This window comes from Protomyctophum bolini, assembly GCF_963924005.1.
Source record: "Protomyctophum bolini genome assembly, chromosome: 15".
Lineage (NCBI taxonomy): Eukaryota > Metazoa > Chordata > Actinopteri > Myctophiformes > Myctophidae > Protomyctophum > Protomyctophum bolini.
Window position 1 is genome coordinate 34,357,466 of NC_137876.1, and position 18,423 is coordinate 34,375,888.

Sequence of the window (18,423 nt, forward strand, 5' to 3'; positions counted from 1 at the left end):
AAGTCTCAACATCCAGGTTAACTGTCAAAAATTAATCTGGGAAGATTAACCCGTTTTCATGAAACCGGTAAATCGCTGATCCAGGATATATTAAAACAGGATATCTGTTAAATCCCAGTTTAATCTCTGATTTGTCCTAGATATAACATCTTGATCTTGGGAACTGTAGTTCACTCTAGTGACATTGGAATACAAAAACAGTAAACTACAAGAAAGCCCACTCCAGAAATCGTCTCATTGTGATTGGTTGAAGCCTCTGTCTCTCGGACACCTCCTCCAGAGCCACCAGTGTTGCCAGGTCTAGGAAAACAAGCCCAAAAGAAGCAAATAGGCCTATGAGCACTTTAATACGTATTGTAGAATACTAGACATATCGGCTTTACTACTACTACTACTACTACTACTACTACTACTACTACTACTACTACTACTACTACTACTACTAATAATAATAATAATAATAATCTTGAAATAAAATTCAGTATTTGGAACACAAACACAAATGACAAATCTGGTATTTTCAGATGGGGTTATGGACAATACATGTTAATTTGGCGGGTTCATGTCCATGTCCATGACCATGACATGAACATATGAGAACCGCTGGCTGGACGGATGCTGGACGGATGCAAAGTGAAACAAACCCAAAGAACCGCAACTACCAAATGCAACATCACAGAAAAATAAGCCTAAAACAAGTCGCTTATGATATGCGGACATGGCAACACTGCTGCTCACGCAAACTTAGCTCACACACAGCAATGGCGGCGTTCACGGTGGCACGAAGCAGCTGCGGGCTGATCAGTGGTCTGAGGGCATCTTTCAGGAGTCTGGCACAGGTCAGACATGGTGCAGTGGTCACCGCGTCGCTGCGGCCGCCGCAGACGAGCTGCCGCCGGTGGTATGCAGCCGCCAGCCCCCTCACCGTGCAGGAGAGGATCGACAATAAACGGAAGGCGGCGCTGGTCGGGGGAGGTCAGAACAGGATTGATGCACAGCACAAGAAGGTAAACACTGAACACACACGAGACCCCCCCCCCCCCCCCTGCTACTGTACTAACATACCTGACACCCACCTGACCTCACATACCACCAGCAGTCCAGCACTCAAATGACAGTAGGAGGCGTGTATAGCTGGCAGGCTGGCAGCTTTTGCATGAGCAGTGCAGTGGTGTATCAGACAGTAACCATGGTTGCCTGGTAGCCCAAATTTTTTGATTCTCGTAGAGGTTTTTTTCGATTCTGACGAATCTCTCTACGAGAGTCAAAACGCTAGCTCCGCCCCTAATGTCGGAAACGCAAACTGATGCCTTTAAATCACTCTTACCTTGTACAAATGCAAAATCTAAGCTGCTTTTCATGTTGCCCCACTTGTTTGTGATCTCTGCGGAAGCATATTAAACTCTGTCAATGCTTATTTTTCAATAAAAAAGGTATTTTAGCCATCTTGCTTTTCTCTCCATTGTAAATGCGCAAGAGAACCCTGGCCGCTAGGGTCGCGGGCAATATTCTGTTGCGCCGCTTACCGCATTTACAATTCTGTTGCGCCGTTTACCGTATTTACAATGGAGAGAAAAGCAAGATGGCTGCGGGTGAAATAAATACTCAGAAACAGAGTTGACTATAAAACGTTTTTATTGAAAAATAAGCATTGACAGAGTTTAATATGCTTCCGCAGAGATCACAAACAAGTGGGGCAACATGAAAAGCAGCTTAGATTTTGCATTTGTACAAGGTAAGAGTGATTTAAAGGCATCAGTTTGCGTTTCCGACATTAGGGGCGGAGCTAGCGTTTTGACTCTCGTAGAGAGATTCGTCAGAATCGAAAAAAACCTCTACGAGAATCAAAGAATTTGGGCTAGTTGCCTGGTAGCCCCGCAAGCAGAACCCGAATGTAGTAAAGTTTCTGACACTTTGATTACTTTACCCATTGGGTCCTGTTTCGCGCTGGGCTGCCGCCAGTTACGCGCACACAAATACAATGTAAACACGTAAGGAGACGTCGATCGGCGCGGTTTTACGCCATTTTTACCTGTGTTGGTTTACGAATGTGCGAACTATAAGTACCTTACATACCATACCGACACATCTCCTGTGTCGCGGAAGCCGTTAAGTATTTTTAATCCATGATTGATTAAAAATGTCGCTTCTTCCTACCTTGTTTATTGACACCTCATTGTACCGCCTATCTGGCTAGCTAGTGGTGCTACAGCTATGACGGAGCAGATCAGAGGCAGGGACGTAGCCCGCAAAGCCAACCGCACATCGGGAGGCGGTACAATAAACGGTAAATAAACAAGAAGAAATCAAAGCGCATTTTTAATCAAACATGGATTAAAAATACTTAACGGCTTCCGCGACACAGGAGATTTTATCAGAGGTATGTAAGGTACTTATAGTTCGCACATTCATAAACAAACACAATAAAAAGCGCGGTAATAACGCGCCGATCGAAGAAAGGTTGAGTTTGTTTATATCCGCGTTCCAACAATCGCATTGGAAAATCTTAGCATGACCAGGGACCCTACGTAAAGCGACAATCAAATTTCATAAAAGCTTTATGTAGGGTTCCGAGAGGGGCTAGGTTGCCTGGGTACACTGACAACTATTTTTTTAACATCAACTAATTGTCACATCACAGGTGTAAAACAAGTCGTTCTAGTGTATGTCGGTTCAACCTCCCATCATTTACAGTTATCAAGAAAGGTCTAAATGTCAAATATTTACTTATAAGTAAATATTGTATACACATACATAATTAATCCATCCAACTGACTATGCTCATTATGTAAGAATAATGGTTATATAAGAGTTTACTGTATCTGTTGCAACTTGCAGGGCAAGCTGACAGCCAGGGAGCGAGTGGAGCTACTCCTGGATCCAGACTCCTTTGTAGAGTATGACATGTTCGTAGAGCATCGCTGTTCGGACTTTGGAATGGAGCAGGACCGTAACAAGGTACACACAACACAGAAAGTTCCATCTCTCATCTAACCTGGGGACATGAACGATACCATCTGTTGCTTGAAGGACCACAGTGAATACGTTGTTGTTTGTTCACTAATTTGTCCATAAATCATGCATACACTTAAGACCTGAGGCCGATTCTACAAATGGCTTCTAATTCAGTAGTTCTAAAACCTTTTTTTTTTTGTAATTAAAAATGATTCAACACAAAAAAGTACAAGCTTGCAGCGTGGCATGGAGTGAGAAGACACGTGTCGCGGTGGCCTTGTATTAGTATATCTGCTATTTTTGAATACCGGTAGCTAAAATCTAAAATGACCTGGGCCGTGGCTCAGCGGTCCAGGCACCTTGCCCACCCCCCATCTCTCTCCCCGTTTCCTGTGGGCCTACTGTCTGTCCCTCCTCTATAAAAAAATAAAGCCACAAAAAAAAAATCCTTCCCCAGAGGCTAATTTCATAAATCAATCCAAGCTTTAAAATGTATTATTAGGAGCGATGTAACCATACATGCTCCTCTTCTAGTTCCCAGGTGACAGCGTTGTGACAGGACAGGGAAGGATCAACGGCAGGCTGGTCTATGTCTTCAGTCAGGTGCAGGCAGCACATCATTAATATTAGTGCAAAGCATGAAATACAAAATAAAATAAATCTATATTTCAAATCAACATTTCCTCTATTCTGTACTTATTATTTCTCTCAGGACTTTACAGTATTTGGAGGCAGTCTTTCCGGAGCTCATGCACAGAAGGTCTGTAAGGTAAGGCTGTGGGCGTGTGGGGACAATGCAGTAATGCAGCTGGAGGAAGTGGTTAATTTTTTATGGCTGTGATACCTACCTCACGGTCCAAGGCGTTTTGGATTTGCATGCATTATAACCTCATCTGTCTTGGGTAGATCATGGACCAGGCCATGATGGTGGGAGCTCCAATCATTGGACTGAATGACTCTGGAGGAGCTAGGATACAGGAAGGTGTGGAGTCTCTGGCTGGATATGCAGATATTTTCCTGGTGGGTACAGCAAACAAAGAGGAGGTTAACTTTGCAAAGAGCACCGTCTTATTTATAAATCATGGCTGTTCACCAGTAACCTTACAAGATCGCCATGCCCCATTCTGTATGGTCTGCTAAACCAGAATCTGTGTGGCTTGAAGCATTGCCACTTCCACGCAACTAGATCAAAGTGGTTGCATCTGCACAAGAGAACTAAAATAATAAAACTATACTTGTAACACAAACGGCTAAATCATCTTTCTCTCAGCATCAAAATGTCTTTATGAATGGCAGTCATTCTCTTGTGTCTCCAGAGGAATGTGATGGCTTCAGGTGTGGTCCCTCAAATCTCCCTCATCATGGGTCCCTGTGCTGGTGGGGCCGTCTACTCCCCTGCCCTGACAGACTTCACCTTCATGGTCAAGGTATCATGACTGGATGCATTCTGCAGCCTTGATGTGTTGTATAAATGCTAGTACATGAAATGAATCTACTAGCATTAAATAACACTGTAAAATCCTCCAGTATACATTTGTTGTGTGTATGTGTCCCGTGCGTGTGTGTAGGACACATCATACTTGTTCATCACAGGGCCTGACGTTGTGAAGTCAGTCACCAATGAGGATGTAACCCAGGAGGAGCTGGGAGGATCCAAAACTCACACTGCCGTGTCTGGTCAGTCCCTCCATTTTTGAAACATAGTTTTATTTAATCAAACCAAGATTTACGCGATTTCTCCTGTTTAAGTTGTGCTGAGTGGGAATGAGCTAATAGTTAATAGTATTTTAAAATGCAATCCTGTTGTCAGGTGTGGCCCACCGTGCGTTTGAGAATGACATTGACGCTCTGCTCAACCTAAGAGATTTCTTCAACTTCCTGCCTCTTAGCAACAAGGACCCGTCCCCTGTCACTGAGTGCCACGACCCCAGGTTTCCGTTCACACAGCCTGATAAACCAATTCCCTGTTTGCATGGATGTTTGTTGACTTATCTATCCTTTGACCTAATTGTATCTCTTACCTATTCACTCCCATCCTGTTTCTAGTGAACGTCTGGTGCCTGCCCTGGACAACATTGTCCCTTCAGAGTCAACTAAAGCCTATGACATGCTGGATATCATCCATTCGGTATGACACACACACACACACACACACACACACACACACACATAAAACGCAACTGACAAAAAAGACTTTGCAAGTTAAGTGGAATATAGTGGTTTCCTCAGAAATCTAGCAAACCATGATATGGTTTGGAAAATTGTTTGCAGTTAAGTCATAGACCGTGGCAGATTTACAAGCTCACAATACAATGCTACTTGTCGCCAGTTTGTACAATTTGTCCTCCTTCTTTAGATCGTGGATGAAAGGAACTTCTTTGAGATCATGCCCGCTTATGCAAAGAACATTGTGGTGGGATTCGCTCGCATGAATGGACGCACGGTGGGCATTGTGGGCAACCAGCCCAAAGTGGCATCTGGTGAGTAGAGGGTGGAGAAGAGAGAGGTGGTTGGTGGGAATGAGAGGGGAGCAACGGCATCACTGGCTGTTATTATCTATTAGATGTTTTATTATGTCACGTCTAATAGAAGTCTAGTCTTTTTCTCGGTCTCATCTCTGTGCTCTGATCTCCAGGCTGCTTGGACATCAACTCCTCAGTGAAAGGAGCCCGTTTTGTGCGCTTCTGTGATGCTTTCAACATCCCCATTATCACCTTTGTGGATGTGCCCGGGTTCCTGCCAGGTAAACACACTCTTCCACATGTGATTTCTCCATCACTTGTGTGCACGCACGCACGCACGCACACACACACACACACACACACTCCTCCCTTGCGCCTGTTTCATTCTCAGGTACTGCACAGGAGTACGGAGGCATCATCAGACATGGGGCCAAGCTCCTATTTGCTTTTGCAGAGGCCACCGTCCCTAAAATCACCATCATCACCAGGAAGGTATGTGTGATTTTTAAGTGGCAATAAGTCAAAGAACATACTGTCAACTCAGATTTCATGCAGCAAAACCCCATTGTGTGCACCAGCTCGAGTGGGATCATATAACACCATTGCCTTGTTCCTGTTCCTCACTAGGCCCGCTCTCTCTCAGCTTTCAGACCTGCAAGCTTGCTGCCTTTCTGTGAAATTTACCCATCTGAATAAAAATAAACACGGTATATTATCAAGCCATGCCAAGATTTAAAGAGCAAAACCACTTTGGTAGAGGTTTGGGTTGCCATGAGGTAACTCCAAAGGTGGACAAGAAATAATATATCACACTCTTGTGAAGTGAGGGGCGCTCTTATCATCATACTCAGCAAATCAGCTGAGCACATTCCGTTCTCATACACAAAGCTGTGCATGTCAAAAATAATTGCTCTATTGATTAGAAATTGATGATTCTAAATCTATATAACTATATTGTCTGAATCAGCTTTGTTAATTTAGTGTGACTTTGAGAGCCGTTACTGTACAATGAATGAAAGTCAATGAGGAGAATTATTTTTGATTTCTTGTCCACTTTGAGTTACATCATGGCAAGGTAACAACCCAACCTACCAAAACAATCTGTGAACCCATTGGCAAATAAAGGAGAAACAGTGCCCTCTTTTAATTGACAACGTGAGTTGACAAACGTGAGTCAACAATCTGTCTCGAGAGACTACTACCAAAGTAGTCTTGCCCTTTAATACCGGTAACCCCTTTTTCCCCCTCATGAGTTAGCAAGTCTGAGCTAATTACTTCCGGCCCAGACGGCTGGCGTAGCCGTCTTGGGCACCTAGGCTCTAATACCCGCTGACAGCGTGTCACAGGTTCGACTCCCGATCCCGATGACCTTTGCTGCGTGTCATTCCCCATATCTCTCCCATAAAGGCAGAAAAAACCCAAAATATAAAATAAAAAGTAGAAGGGATAACTTCCTACTGATGTATGTGCTCATACTGTATATATTTTTGTGTGTAGGCTTTTATGCATGTGTATTTGATCTGTATACGTTTTCCAGGCATATGGAGGAGCTTACGACGTCATGAGCTCTAAGCACTTGAGAGGCGACGTAAACTATGCCTGGCCCAGTGCTGAGGTTGCGGTCATGGGTGCCAAGGTACGCGCACAGACAATCTCCCCCAGCTCTCTGATTAGATTAGTCTTATTTGTTTTGATAAATGTGCATGACATGAATGTGTCCGTTTCTCTCTCAGGGTGCTGTTCAGATCATCTTCAGAGGGAAGGAGAACCAGGCGGAGGCGGAGGCTGAATATGTGGAGAAGTTTGCTAACCCTTTCCCTGCCGCTGTCAGAGGTCAGCCTAACCTCCCTCTCTTGTCTTGTTTGTACTCGACTGTCAAGTGGAGTTTCATTTGAAGATTACATAGGCCTTAGCCATTTTGAGGCAGAGGAAAGATGAAAGCTAAACTTTCAGTCAATATTTCTGAAATACAGAATACTAATAGTCTATAGCAGTGGTTCCAAAACTGTGGTGCGTGCACCCCTTGTGGTGCGCGAGCGCCTACTAGGGCGTGCTTGACATGAAAAGGCTAATGGTGGTGCTATGGTTTTATTTTAAACATAGTATGCAAGTACATGCAGAATATAGCCTATGCTGCATATATATGCCATATTCAGGTTCCTATATGTGGATAAATAGAAAATGTATGTCTCTATATAGCTCATGCAATTTTGATTTCCATGTGGGGCGGGGTGCGTCAGCTAGGTTGGGAGGTTACAGGGGGTGCGTGGCCAAAAAGGTTTGGGAACTGCTGGTCTATAGTATATGCTTGCGCACCTTGTAATCAGGGTTCTTATAGACTGGTGTAATGGTAACCAGTGATCATTTGATAAAGTTGTCAATTCAAATGGATCATTCATTTTAGAATGAAATGTTTCAACACGGTATAATGAATGTTAATTTACCGATTTGTATGTCGTCTGCGAGTCTACAAATGTAATTAATTTGGTTACATCCGTACACTGCATCCCAGAGTTAAATGAGTAGACGGGGAGAATCTCTTAATTCCCCTTGAAAATCACCCATAAAGAGTCTTAGTAAACATTGCACGACACATGTCGCCCACCCTCTGAGTCATAGTGTTGATGTCCATGTTTCAGGCTTCGTGGATGACATCATTGAGCCATCGACCACTCGTAAGAGGATCTGCAGAGATCTGGCAGTACTGGCTAGCAAGAAACAGGTCAACCCCTGGAAGAAGCACGCCAACATTCCCCTCTAAAACACACCCATGTCCAGTCACTGAACACTCAATAAAAGGATCATTGGGTATTCCATTTCTCTGCTGCCACGGCAGTGACACTCTATGTCCTCACTCCAGAGAGCAAATTATTATTAGAATGTCCCCAAACGTCCCACCGAGATGATCACAAAGTAATTAGAAAATGCTATGCATAGTGCTCTGGACCTCTCCTTGACTTGTACTGTATACCTACCTTCACTATGAAAGCTATGAGAGAGCTCGTACTGCCCATTAAATAAATTCATATATGGTTAAAATACACCAGTCTATTAAAATTAAACACATTGTCAATATATCCCATGTGCAGTCTGTTTAAAACTACAGTACTGTATATATCTCAGTATAATTATCAAATGGACATGTCTTGACAGGGAGTTACATGTAATCTGTATAGGTCAGAGAAATGCCATTCTCACTCATTTGAACTGTGCCTTTTCTCAGTGGCAGTCCGCTGCTATTGTAAAATAAATATTTTGATCTCTATATTGTTACCCCTTTTCTTTACCTCTATGAAGGCAGCAGCCCTGTTGTAGTTTTTAATTGAGTTCTAAAAGATGAATAAAATGTTTTCCAGTGACGAGTTGTCTTTTTTGTTAGTTATCCTGATTAACCATTTTGTGTGTGCAAATTAGTCTGAGTTATGAGTCTTGATAACAAAGTGAAGCATGCTTGCCTGCCACATTTTGCACTTTTCTCTTTTTGTTGAAGTTGACATTTTGTATCGGAGCACAGAAAGGCCTTGTTGATTTTACAATCAACTGTTTGATGTAGCCGTTAACATTGAACGGCATTTGCCTACTGAAGGAAACCCTTTATCTTTGCATCTACTGTATAGTTAAAAATAATCATCTCTTTAGCTTTGCTTCAGCTCTACACCAGTCCTCTCTGACTTTGTTTGTTTGGAATGTCTGTGGTTTATACTTTGTTTACATGCATGCTGTTTTGAATCCTTTTTGAGTGAATACTTTCATAATCCAGACAATTTAGTTTTCTTCAGTGTACTATATCTTCTACACTCTTATAACTATTCCCTTTCAGAGCAACATTATGCTCAACTTCAATTCTCAATTAATTACTACATCAGCTTGCTAAAACACAATCTGTTTACATTCATCACTGAAAAAGTTGTTTATCTTCAGTCCATACCTGCTTTGATTTCCACTGCCCAATATCTTTTTAACCCAATCAGCTGACCATGTCTCCATGTAGGCCTATGTGCCGTACTGTACTGTGTCACCGCCAGCCCCAGCAGATGAACCCTGAACTGTCGTTGCAGAACCTCACCGTGGCCACACCAAGTCACGGGGTGTGGGACATGAGAGGAAAGCAGTTCCACACCGGCGTAGAGATCAAGATGTGGACCATTGCTTGCTTTGCCACAGAGGCAGTGCCGGGAAGAGATACTCAAGTTCCCTTGAGCGCTATTAAAAAGCAAAAAAGAAAAGCAAAATATATATTATATACAAGCTCATAAAGTGTCACAATGAGAAGCAACACTTATTAAGATTCACCTAAAAATGGTAAATGGTGCATTTTTACATTTATACTGTACAGAGCATTTTAGTGCAACGCACAGGTCCTCGCTGTACTGCAGGAGTGGACCTGGTGAGACGTAGGAGGGGCCCGGACAGGAGTCAACCCACAGAGCCTAGTCCCGCCACATGCCAGAATTGTACCTCTCAGTCCCGGCATAGTAGTAGTGGTACCAACGGGTTGTGTGGCCCTGGTCTTTCCCTGGTGGGTCTGATTGAGGGTAGCTAATGGGATGTAAGTTGGGACTTGATCACCCCGGCTGGGTCACCCGAGTAAAGGGTATGATGTTCGCGAGACCCGAAACCCCGACCTTTGGCTACATCACTGAGGATACGTCCCAGTTGCATCCTATTTTCGTTCTATTGCTTTTCTCTGCATATAATTGTGAAATAATAATTTTAATCAGACTGAAAATCTTGACATATTCATCTTTTATAATGACTGGTAGATCAAGTTAAGATTTGGGGAACAAATATTGGTGGATAATGAAACCTTACCTGAAAGCTGTCAAAGTTGAGTCCAGGCATTGGCACTGTGATTCTGAAAAAGTTAATGTTATTTAAAAAAAAAAAAAAGTAAACATGTAAAATATGCTGAATACACTCTGGTGGTCCACAACTCGATTACAGAATTAATTTTATTAAAAAGAATTTAAGTTCACAGAAAAAAACAAAACAGGCTTTTAGAGCATTTAAGGGCAGGTTATGTCAATTGCGCCACGTAAAGAGCCAATTGCCTCTCGTATTTACAGAAGGACTGTCAAACCAGCCAATGGGAAAACTTGTGCATGATTGATTTGACCGACCGACCGACCAACCAGCTTACAGTTGTGACTGTGACATAAATGACCTGACGCAAAGAACCCTGAACCATCCATGAACCTTGAATGTTGAACACAAACAAACCTATTGACCAATCGCACAACACAGCCATATAGATCCACTGCTGTACTGGATATGAACAGATATGAAGTCGGCAATGAATCTGCGGCTGCGTTTGTTTGATCGCGTAACCGTGTTTGTAGGTTTGCGATTTACACAATATTGATTTGACATGGAACATCAGCGGTCTCATTATTGAACAAGCCTAGTTGGCTGCAACAAATCTGTCAAACGATTACAATCGAACCATACAGCGCTTTAGCTGGTATCCCATAGCAACAGTCTAGGCTTTCTCTAACCTTTAGATATGAGTTACAGAGGGGAGGGAGGGTACCGGTATATACTGTATGTAGGCCACAATTTGGCAACGAGATACATATTCAAGAAAGAGCTGTACAAACATCAGACAAAAACAAACAAAAAACACACTTGGATTTAAAACTTTTGTACTAAAGCTACAGAATTCAAAATATGTTTATCTTTTTTTCGTCAACCCCCAACTTTTTACGTCAAAAAGCTGTGATTTGGTGGCATGTGTGCAGTATGTATTTCTGAGTTCTGAGGGGGGCTAAAGGTCTGAAGTTTGGGCTCACTACCTCCGTGTCACACAACTGTCCAATGGCAACACTTTCTTTGACGTCACGCACAAAATAATTACATCACTTCCTCCACAGCAGTGTAAAACCAATCACTTTTGAGGGTGTGTGTGTGTGTGTGTGTGTGTGTGTGTGTGTGTGTACACAGCTATCCAACCGTCATAACCAACACAGTATACACGTCACACACCACCACTATCATCACCACCACCACAGACAGGGAATCAGATACAAAACAAACAGAGGGGGGTATAAGAGCAAAGATTTAAAACATTTAATATTGAAATCCTGTCTGGCTTTAACGAAACCCGACGGATGTGAGTGGGACATCAAACAAGGGGTCGTTGGGACGGGGGGGACGGGTACTGTACAGTGCGTTACGCTGCTCTGTGCTGTGTAAAGGAGGAGGGGAAGCGGAACTAACAACTGTACATCTGTGGAACAGGGGACTGTAAAACAGGACGCAAGTGCCCTTCGGCCAACGGCGGTATTAGCCCGAGTGCTAATCGGAACTATCGCTAAACAGAGCTAAACCGAAGGGATGGGCTAAGGAGGAAGAGAAGGGCTGGAGGAAGGCGTACAAGGAAGAGACCCTCGCTCAGTTTGTGATAGTCATGGTTTAGAATGGGGTAAGGTCTTCTTCCGAGTGCTGGACTGGATCTTCTCGCTGGCCTGAAGTGAGACCATCAGCTCGAGGGGGTAAATTCTGACTGATCCCATGTCCTGTTGCTGATCTGCTGCTCTGCGATCGTCCTCCCCCTCAGGTGTGAAATAAAGAGATTCTTCATTGATGTTGATGGGGGGTTCTTTGTCTTAAAAGTTTGATTGGCAGATGGTTCAGAGTAGACAATCCAATCCCCCCCCCCCCCCCCCCCATCTCAGGCCCTGGTGTCAGGAATGCTGCCTTTCCACCCACCTCAGATCAGAACATGGGCATGGTGAATCCCTGGAATAACAAAGCAAAGGGGATGTCATACACCAACAAATGGCAAATAAGTTCAGGGATAAGGTAAGATATAATATAACCCTTTCTGTCCATACGTTGAATCCCAGAACTTGTAGCTTGTTTTGTAAACAAAACGGCTAAACATGCACAGTACATGAAAACAATGTTTTCCCCGATGTTTGCCGTTTGGTGTAGTGATATTAAGTGACTTCAGTTACTACAAACAGCATTATGCAGTGCTACACATGCTTTTCATCAAGATATACATTTAATATATTTGAATAACAATACATCCTGTACATTGAAGTTCTGTTTCTTATAAAGTCTTATAAGTCTTAGGATTTTGGATGCTCTGCAACTGCAATGCTATAATTGCATCAGTACCACATTGTCAGCCTCTATGAGTACCGTCTTGTTTGTCAGTGCACCCAGATGTTTGGATTACATTCCAAAAAAAGAAGAAAAACAACAACCAATACATCAAAGTGGGAAAGCACTGCCCAAATACTTGTTCTCACACCACAGGGGTTCCCTGCCAGATCTGCTTTCACTCACCGACTCGTCCTCAATCATCGCTGCAGAGTCGAAGAAGTCCGGTCTCAGCTCCGCCCTCTCACGTCTGTTCCTGGATGGTGGCTGGGAAGGATAAAAGTAAAAAATAGTGAGCAGCGCGAATGAGTGAGCGTCGCTTTTGTCCTTGCAAAGGACCATGATTATTAGTTGAGTTACGAGGCGAAGTGCGAGTACAAAACCATGATAGTACACTACAGTATATAGTTCAATGACTTAACACTGAAGTGAAGATGTTTTAGTTTTACAGTGTAGAAAGGCAGGAAACACAAGGTAGAGAGGAAGTACAGAATAGAATACTGAACTGGCTGAAGCACTAAAAGTGCCACAACAGCAGGCTTCCTTTCGTACTATTTCAGGGGTTGATGGAGAGTGGGAAAAGTGATGTCACTGACCAGGTCAATGACCATGGTGTCCTCAAACTCCTCGTTCATGTCCTCCAGTTGACCTCGCGATGACATCATCACATCTTCAAAGATGGGCTCTGCGTCATCCTCCATGAGCCCTCGTCTGGAGAGCAGATGAACAAACACATGTGAATGTTACATACTGATTTATTGCACACCTGTCCGCCATGCCAGCGGGGGTCCCCCATCGTTGTTCCCTAGGTTTCTTCCTTTTCTTTTTCCACCAAGGTTCCTTGTCCAATTGGACAGCGGGCCGTTTGTTTGGTTTGCCTCGAGACAGTACCAGTGATTGAGGGCTATACAAATCAAGTTGAGTTCATTGCCCCCCAGGTGCTGTGTTAATTAATTCCATGAAAGTACAGCATTTTATGCATCATAACTACATTATTGTTTAAAGATTGTAGTTCTTTAATCAGGGTCATGAACCACTAACCAGAGACATCGCAATTTACTGAGCCAAGTAAACATAAACACACACACACACACACACACACACACACACACACACACACACACTTACACAGTCTGTCTGACCCCCTGGTTGCTTCGTGATTTGATGTAGTTCATCCCTGAGCGGTCCTTCCGGTTCACCTCCTCCATTTTCTGCTGGCCCAGCCATGACATCTGCATCTGTGGACTGCACAGCACATCCAACACATCGTATTTTACTCTAAATTCCCACTGTTCCCGCTGCAAACAACAGGTGATAGTAATAAAATTGCAGCTGATTATCATTAAATTACATAATCACACCCATGAAATTATTTTCAAAGCGTTTCAATAAAAAGCTAATGAAGGCCCTTCATCAATCTCTTTTATGCGAAAAGTTCCAAAATATGCGAAAAGTTGTGAAAAATGAGGAATATGCGAGAAGTTGTCAAAACAAAGATTTTGCAGTGATATATGCTGTTAGTTGCAAATTATGCGGGGTGTTTGCACAGTTATGCGCCCTTTTTGAGAAGAAAAAAAAGACCCCTGCATAATTTGCACCATTTGGCTGATTACGCGGTAAATTATGCGAACACAAACACATTTTTCTGGAGGTTCTAGTTCATGTGTATGTATGTGATTATGTGTATATGTGCACTATACTGACTTGTGTACAAAGTCGTTTTCTGATCCGGGCTCTGAGTCGGGGTCTGGCATGTGTTCTGCCGGTCTGTTCTCTCGGAGCACGGTGGAGGTGAGCTGAGGAGTCTGCAGCGCCCCCGGTGTCTGTAGCGTGTCATTACGCATCATCCACGAGCCCTCCACGCTACTCTCCTCTGGAAACACACAGAGAAATGTCACGTCAGCAACAACGAAGATGAGTGGGAAATCAATATCTCCACATGCCAGAACAGCATCTGATAGCACCCTTTAGCACCCTTTAGTGGTCATTTACATCCTTGGATTAACTTTTAACCCTATTCTTGGGTTGTGAGCATTGTGAGCTTGTAGACCTGCTATTTCTGAATCTATATAGTTGTGTAGAGCACTGTAGACTGAGAAGAGGAGAGAGCCTACTATAGAGCGTCGCAGGCCCTCCCCCTTTCAGAACAACAAGTGGCCCAGGAAATGAAAACGCAATGCATTTCCCCATAGGCAGTTCTTATTTAATTTATTAAAAGACCTTTTAAGCGTCGTACGAAGCCAACTCTTGTCGTGATAAATCATGACAACACACACAATTCTTCGGGCCAAACAAAGAATTAGAAAGTAGAAAAAAACGGCAGGTTACAACACTTTTTTTGTTGTTTTTCTTCTTTGTAATTATTTGTTTGGTCCAAAATATTGTGTGTGTTGTCATGATTTGTCACGACAAGAGTTGGCTTCGTACGACGCTTAAAAGGTCTTTAAATAAATTAAATAAGAACTGTCTATGGGGAAATGCATTGCGTTTTCATTTCCTGGGCCACTCGTTGTTCTGAAAGGGGGAGGGACTGCGACGCTCTATAGAGCCCTGGGGGAGTCCTGTCAACTACGGTAAGTATAGGGTTTTTAAATGGTAAAGCTGTATGCATGTGTGTGTGTGTGTGTGTGTGTGTGTGTGTGCATACATGCATGTACAGTATGTGTACACGTGAATGAATATAATCCAACCCTCTCTGAGTTTCTAGCGTACAGATAGATGCATGGTCTCCCTGCTATACCCTCTATGCGTTTCTTGTGTAGTAGCGCCGGCGTCCGGCCCTTCTTGCTGCGCACGGAGCCCGTCTTGCTGCTGGAGCCCGAGGTGACGGACATGCGGTCCTGGTCGTCTCCTCCCGTCAGCAGACTGTTCCTGTAGGAGATGAGCGGCAGCCACACGTCCTCCCGCCGCTCCGACATGGACTCCGACATGAACTTCTCCAGGTACGAATGGCTGAGGAGGAGACAGACGCGCCGCCAATAAAACATTTATTTGGGTTTTAGGCCTGAGCTGGATTGTACGAAATGTCTTCTACATCCTGACAGTTTTCTGAAAAAGCTATGTTTCTATGTCAGTCGTTCTTCGACAGACATACAAGCAGACCTACAAGCTCGTAGCGTGCCACTCACTTAACACACACATGCGTGCTATACAAAGTGGCCAGAGTGCTGTGGTACTTACACTGTCTTTTTATCCTGGCGCAGTAGCTTGGAGGAGAATTCACTGAGAACCTCCAGGAAGGCCAGGTTGAGGGGAGGGTACTCTCCACCGCGGGGATTCTGGTACTTAAATGCAAACTCTATTCCGTCCCTGGAAAAGACCACATCAGGTAGAGAGCAAAAACACACAGAAAGTTCAATATTGGACTCTCAAGAGGGCACCAAAAGCTGACCTGTGTGTAGTCAGTTTGCTGACACACACGCACGCACACACGCATGCAGTGGTGCAAAGTAACTACCGGTAAGTATATTTGCTCAAGTACTGTACTTAAGTAAGGATTTGCACTTTACTTGAGTATTTTTTTTTTTGTGAGGGTACCTACCCTAGGGGACACGGGGAGAACATGCAAACTCCACACAGAAAGGCCCTTTCGCCAACCCCGCCTTGGGTATGGGCACTGATGACGCGGAGGAGGAAACACGCCGCCAGCACCCACAGCGTCCCGAGCGGGAATCGAACCCAGGACCTTCTAGCTTCTAAATACTTGAGTATTTCTAATTGCCAATACTTTTACTTCCATTCTACAAATATTTGAAAACGTTAGTTACTAGTTACTTTCATTATTATTACAAAACATACATTAAACACTTCAGCCCTATAATATTCGGCCATTTGAAAATAGCCGATCCACAAGCTCACAATGCGTCGCATTGGCTACTTTCAAAAGACTTTCATACATTTGAAAACTTGTGAAATGGGACATTCTGCACAATGACTACTTTTACTTTTGGCACTTTGAGTAGATTTTGTACCAATAAATGCTACTTTTTCCCCAGCACACCAGCGGGTCTTACTTGTGCAGCGTGGCCACGGCCTCCCTGGTTTTAATCTGGTCCAGGCCGAAGGTGAGGGCGAAGCGTCGGGCCAGCTCCTTGATGCCCGAGACATGGGACGACGTGCGGTCCAGGGTGGGACCCTGGTCCTGGAGCAGCTCGTTGAACAGCTACCACGCGCACACACACACACACACACACACACATTCAAGAGCGAATGCACTCAATGAAACACCGACTGGAACAGTGAGTCAAAAGACTCACATAGTTGTGTTTACATAGTTAACGTAAATTAACGAAATAACAAAAACAACTACAAACAATTTCGTTAACTGAACTAAATCAAAACTATGATAAAAAACTAAAACTTGTGTACAAAACTAACTAAAAATAAATGAAATTATAGACAGAATGCCCTTAGTTTTAGTTTTTAAACTACTAAACCTAACTAACTAAAACTAACTAAATTAGAAAAAGAATTGTCAAAACTAACTAAAACTAAAATATAATGAAAAATCCCAAACTATTATAACCTTGGTTTACACAAGCACTGTACAGTCCACTCCTTACCTGCTGCAGACTGAGGATGAGTGTCTTGGCACACAGGATCTTGTCTGTCTGTCTGGTCTTACTGAGTGTCTCCTTGATGATGTCTCCATAGTCGTTATAATACTGAAGGAAGGTATGAAAAGAAGAGAGACCTGTCAGTTCAACTGTTCCATCTCATTTCATCTGATGGCTAACTCTTTTGAAGCTTGTTTACTTCTACTGCCTGCTCAACCAAAGTTGCTGGGAAATGTGGTCATTAGCAATAAATCAGGGACGAGATAAATCAGATCTGTAAAAGTGACTGTAACACCACCCAAATAGAAGAAAGTCCTTGAACCTATTTTTTAGGGGCGCTAGGGGCTCACTTCACATGGGTGTGATTTTATACTTTGATCCGCCGTTATTACTACTTTTGGAATTGTCCTAATTCTTTTTTCCAAAACTGTCTCCAATAATGACATGCTCAAAATAGGGAGGCCAGGTGAGGCCAGGTTTAAACTGGTGAACAGCTCAGTGGTGCCGATCATAAATATTTGAAAAACAATGTGGTATGGGGAGTCGGCCTTTTTTCCGACAGCATTCTAGCCGACGGGGCAACGATCCGATCCGCAGCGGAGGGACATTCGCTGCGATGCGAAAAAGCGATGGTCCGACATGCACTGCTCCCGTGCTTGCGGTTAGGGTTAGGTTAGGATTGAGGTTTCGGATCAATATGCTGTCGGAAAAAAGACCTGCACCCTGTGGTATGTGGCATGAACCCCCCCCCCCCCCGTGTAGGTAGGTACTCTCACAAAAACATGCAGTAATCCTGGTCTCTAAACTGCCTCCCCATTGCCACCATGGCAATCCTCATGCATTGAAAGAAGCATGAGGTCAGTCCGTTGCTCTCCCCAGGTTGGCGGAGGGAGTGTAGAGCACAGGATTACATTAGATAATTGACACTGGGTGAAAAAATGGGTTACAAAATTGTGGGATAAAAAAGAAGAGAAAACAAAAAGAAAAACGATGTGGTAAGTAGAAGACTAGGACAGCCACCTTCATGTAGTGCTTGAAGATGTCTGCTGCAGCGGGCATGTCCACGATATCGTAGATGATGAGTTTACTGAAGGCTGCCAGTAAGTTCCTCCTCTTGTGAAGAGCCTCAATCTTATTGGCCTCATCCTCCTCGTCTCCCTCTGTAGACAGTAGGATGGAGGGGAAAGAACATTGTCAAAGGAGGGAAGAGAGAAGAAACGTACTGTAGTTTTGTTGTATTCCAGTTGTAACTATATCTTAACTTTCTTTCATGTGGTGCTTCTTTCTCTCTCTCTCTCCCTCAGACTCTGTAAACTGAGTCCCAAACTATCGTAACTAGGCTA

The 18,423-nt window shown here is 43.6% G+C and overlaps 2 protein-coding genes across 2 annotated transcripts in view; one reads left to right on the plus strand and one right to left on the minus strand.

The window, feature by feature from the left end:
* The first annotated feature begins 759 nt into the window (after window positions 1-759).
* pccb (propionyl-CoA carboxylase subunit beta) lies at window positions 760-8,776 on the plus strand. Its single transcript, XM_080783109.1, has 15 exons — window positions 760-1,007; window positions 2,839-2,958; window positions 3,490-3,558; window positions 3,668-3,724; window positions 3,862-3,975; window positions 4,272-4,382; window positions 4,524-4,632; window positions 4,766-4,886; window positions 5,002-5,083; window positions 5,312-5,435; window positions 5,591-5,698; window positions 5,809-5,909; window positions 6,955-7,053; window positions 7,151-7,250; window positions 8,057-8,776. Exons 1-15 carry the CDS (start codon window positions 762-764, stop codon window positions 8,176-8,178), a joined length of 1,683 nt encoding a protein of 560 aa, XP_080639235.1. The 5' UTR covers window positions 760-761; the 3' UTR covers window positions 8,179-8,776.
* A 1,579-nt stretch (window positions 8,777-10,355) lies between these two features.
* stag1a (STAG1 cohesin complex component a) overlaps window positions 10,356-18,423 on the minus strand; it is a 67,957-nt gene continuing 59,889 nt past the window's right edge. The window contains exons 23-32 of the mRNA XM_080784751.1: window positions 18,101-18,240; window positions 17,087-17,188; window positions 16,538-16,686; window positions 15,705-15,833; window positions 15,265-15,476; window positions 14,229-14,397; window positions 13,653-13,769; window positions 13,121-13,235; window positions 12,711-12,791; window positions 10,356-12,155 (exon numbers count right to left, since the gene is read on the minus strand). Of these exons, the coding sequence (XP_080640877.1) occupies window positions 12,132-12,155; window positions 12,711-12,791; window positions 13,121-13,235; window positions 13,653-13,769; window positions 14,229-14,397; window positions 15,265-15,476; window positions 15,705-15,833; window positions 16,538-16,686; window positions 17,087-17,188; window positions 18,101-18,240 (1,238 nt within the window). The 3' untranslated portion in view covers window positions 10,356-12,131. The remainder of the gene's footprint in view (window positions 12,156-12,710; window positions 12,792-13,120; window positions 13,236-13,652; window positions 13,770-14,228; window positions 14,398-15,264; window positions 15,477-15,704; window positions 15,834-16,537; window positions 16,687-17,086; window positions 17,189-18,100; window positions 18,241-18,423) is intronic.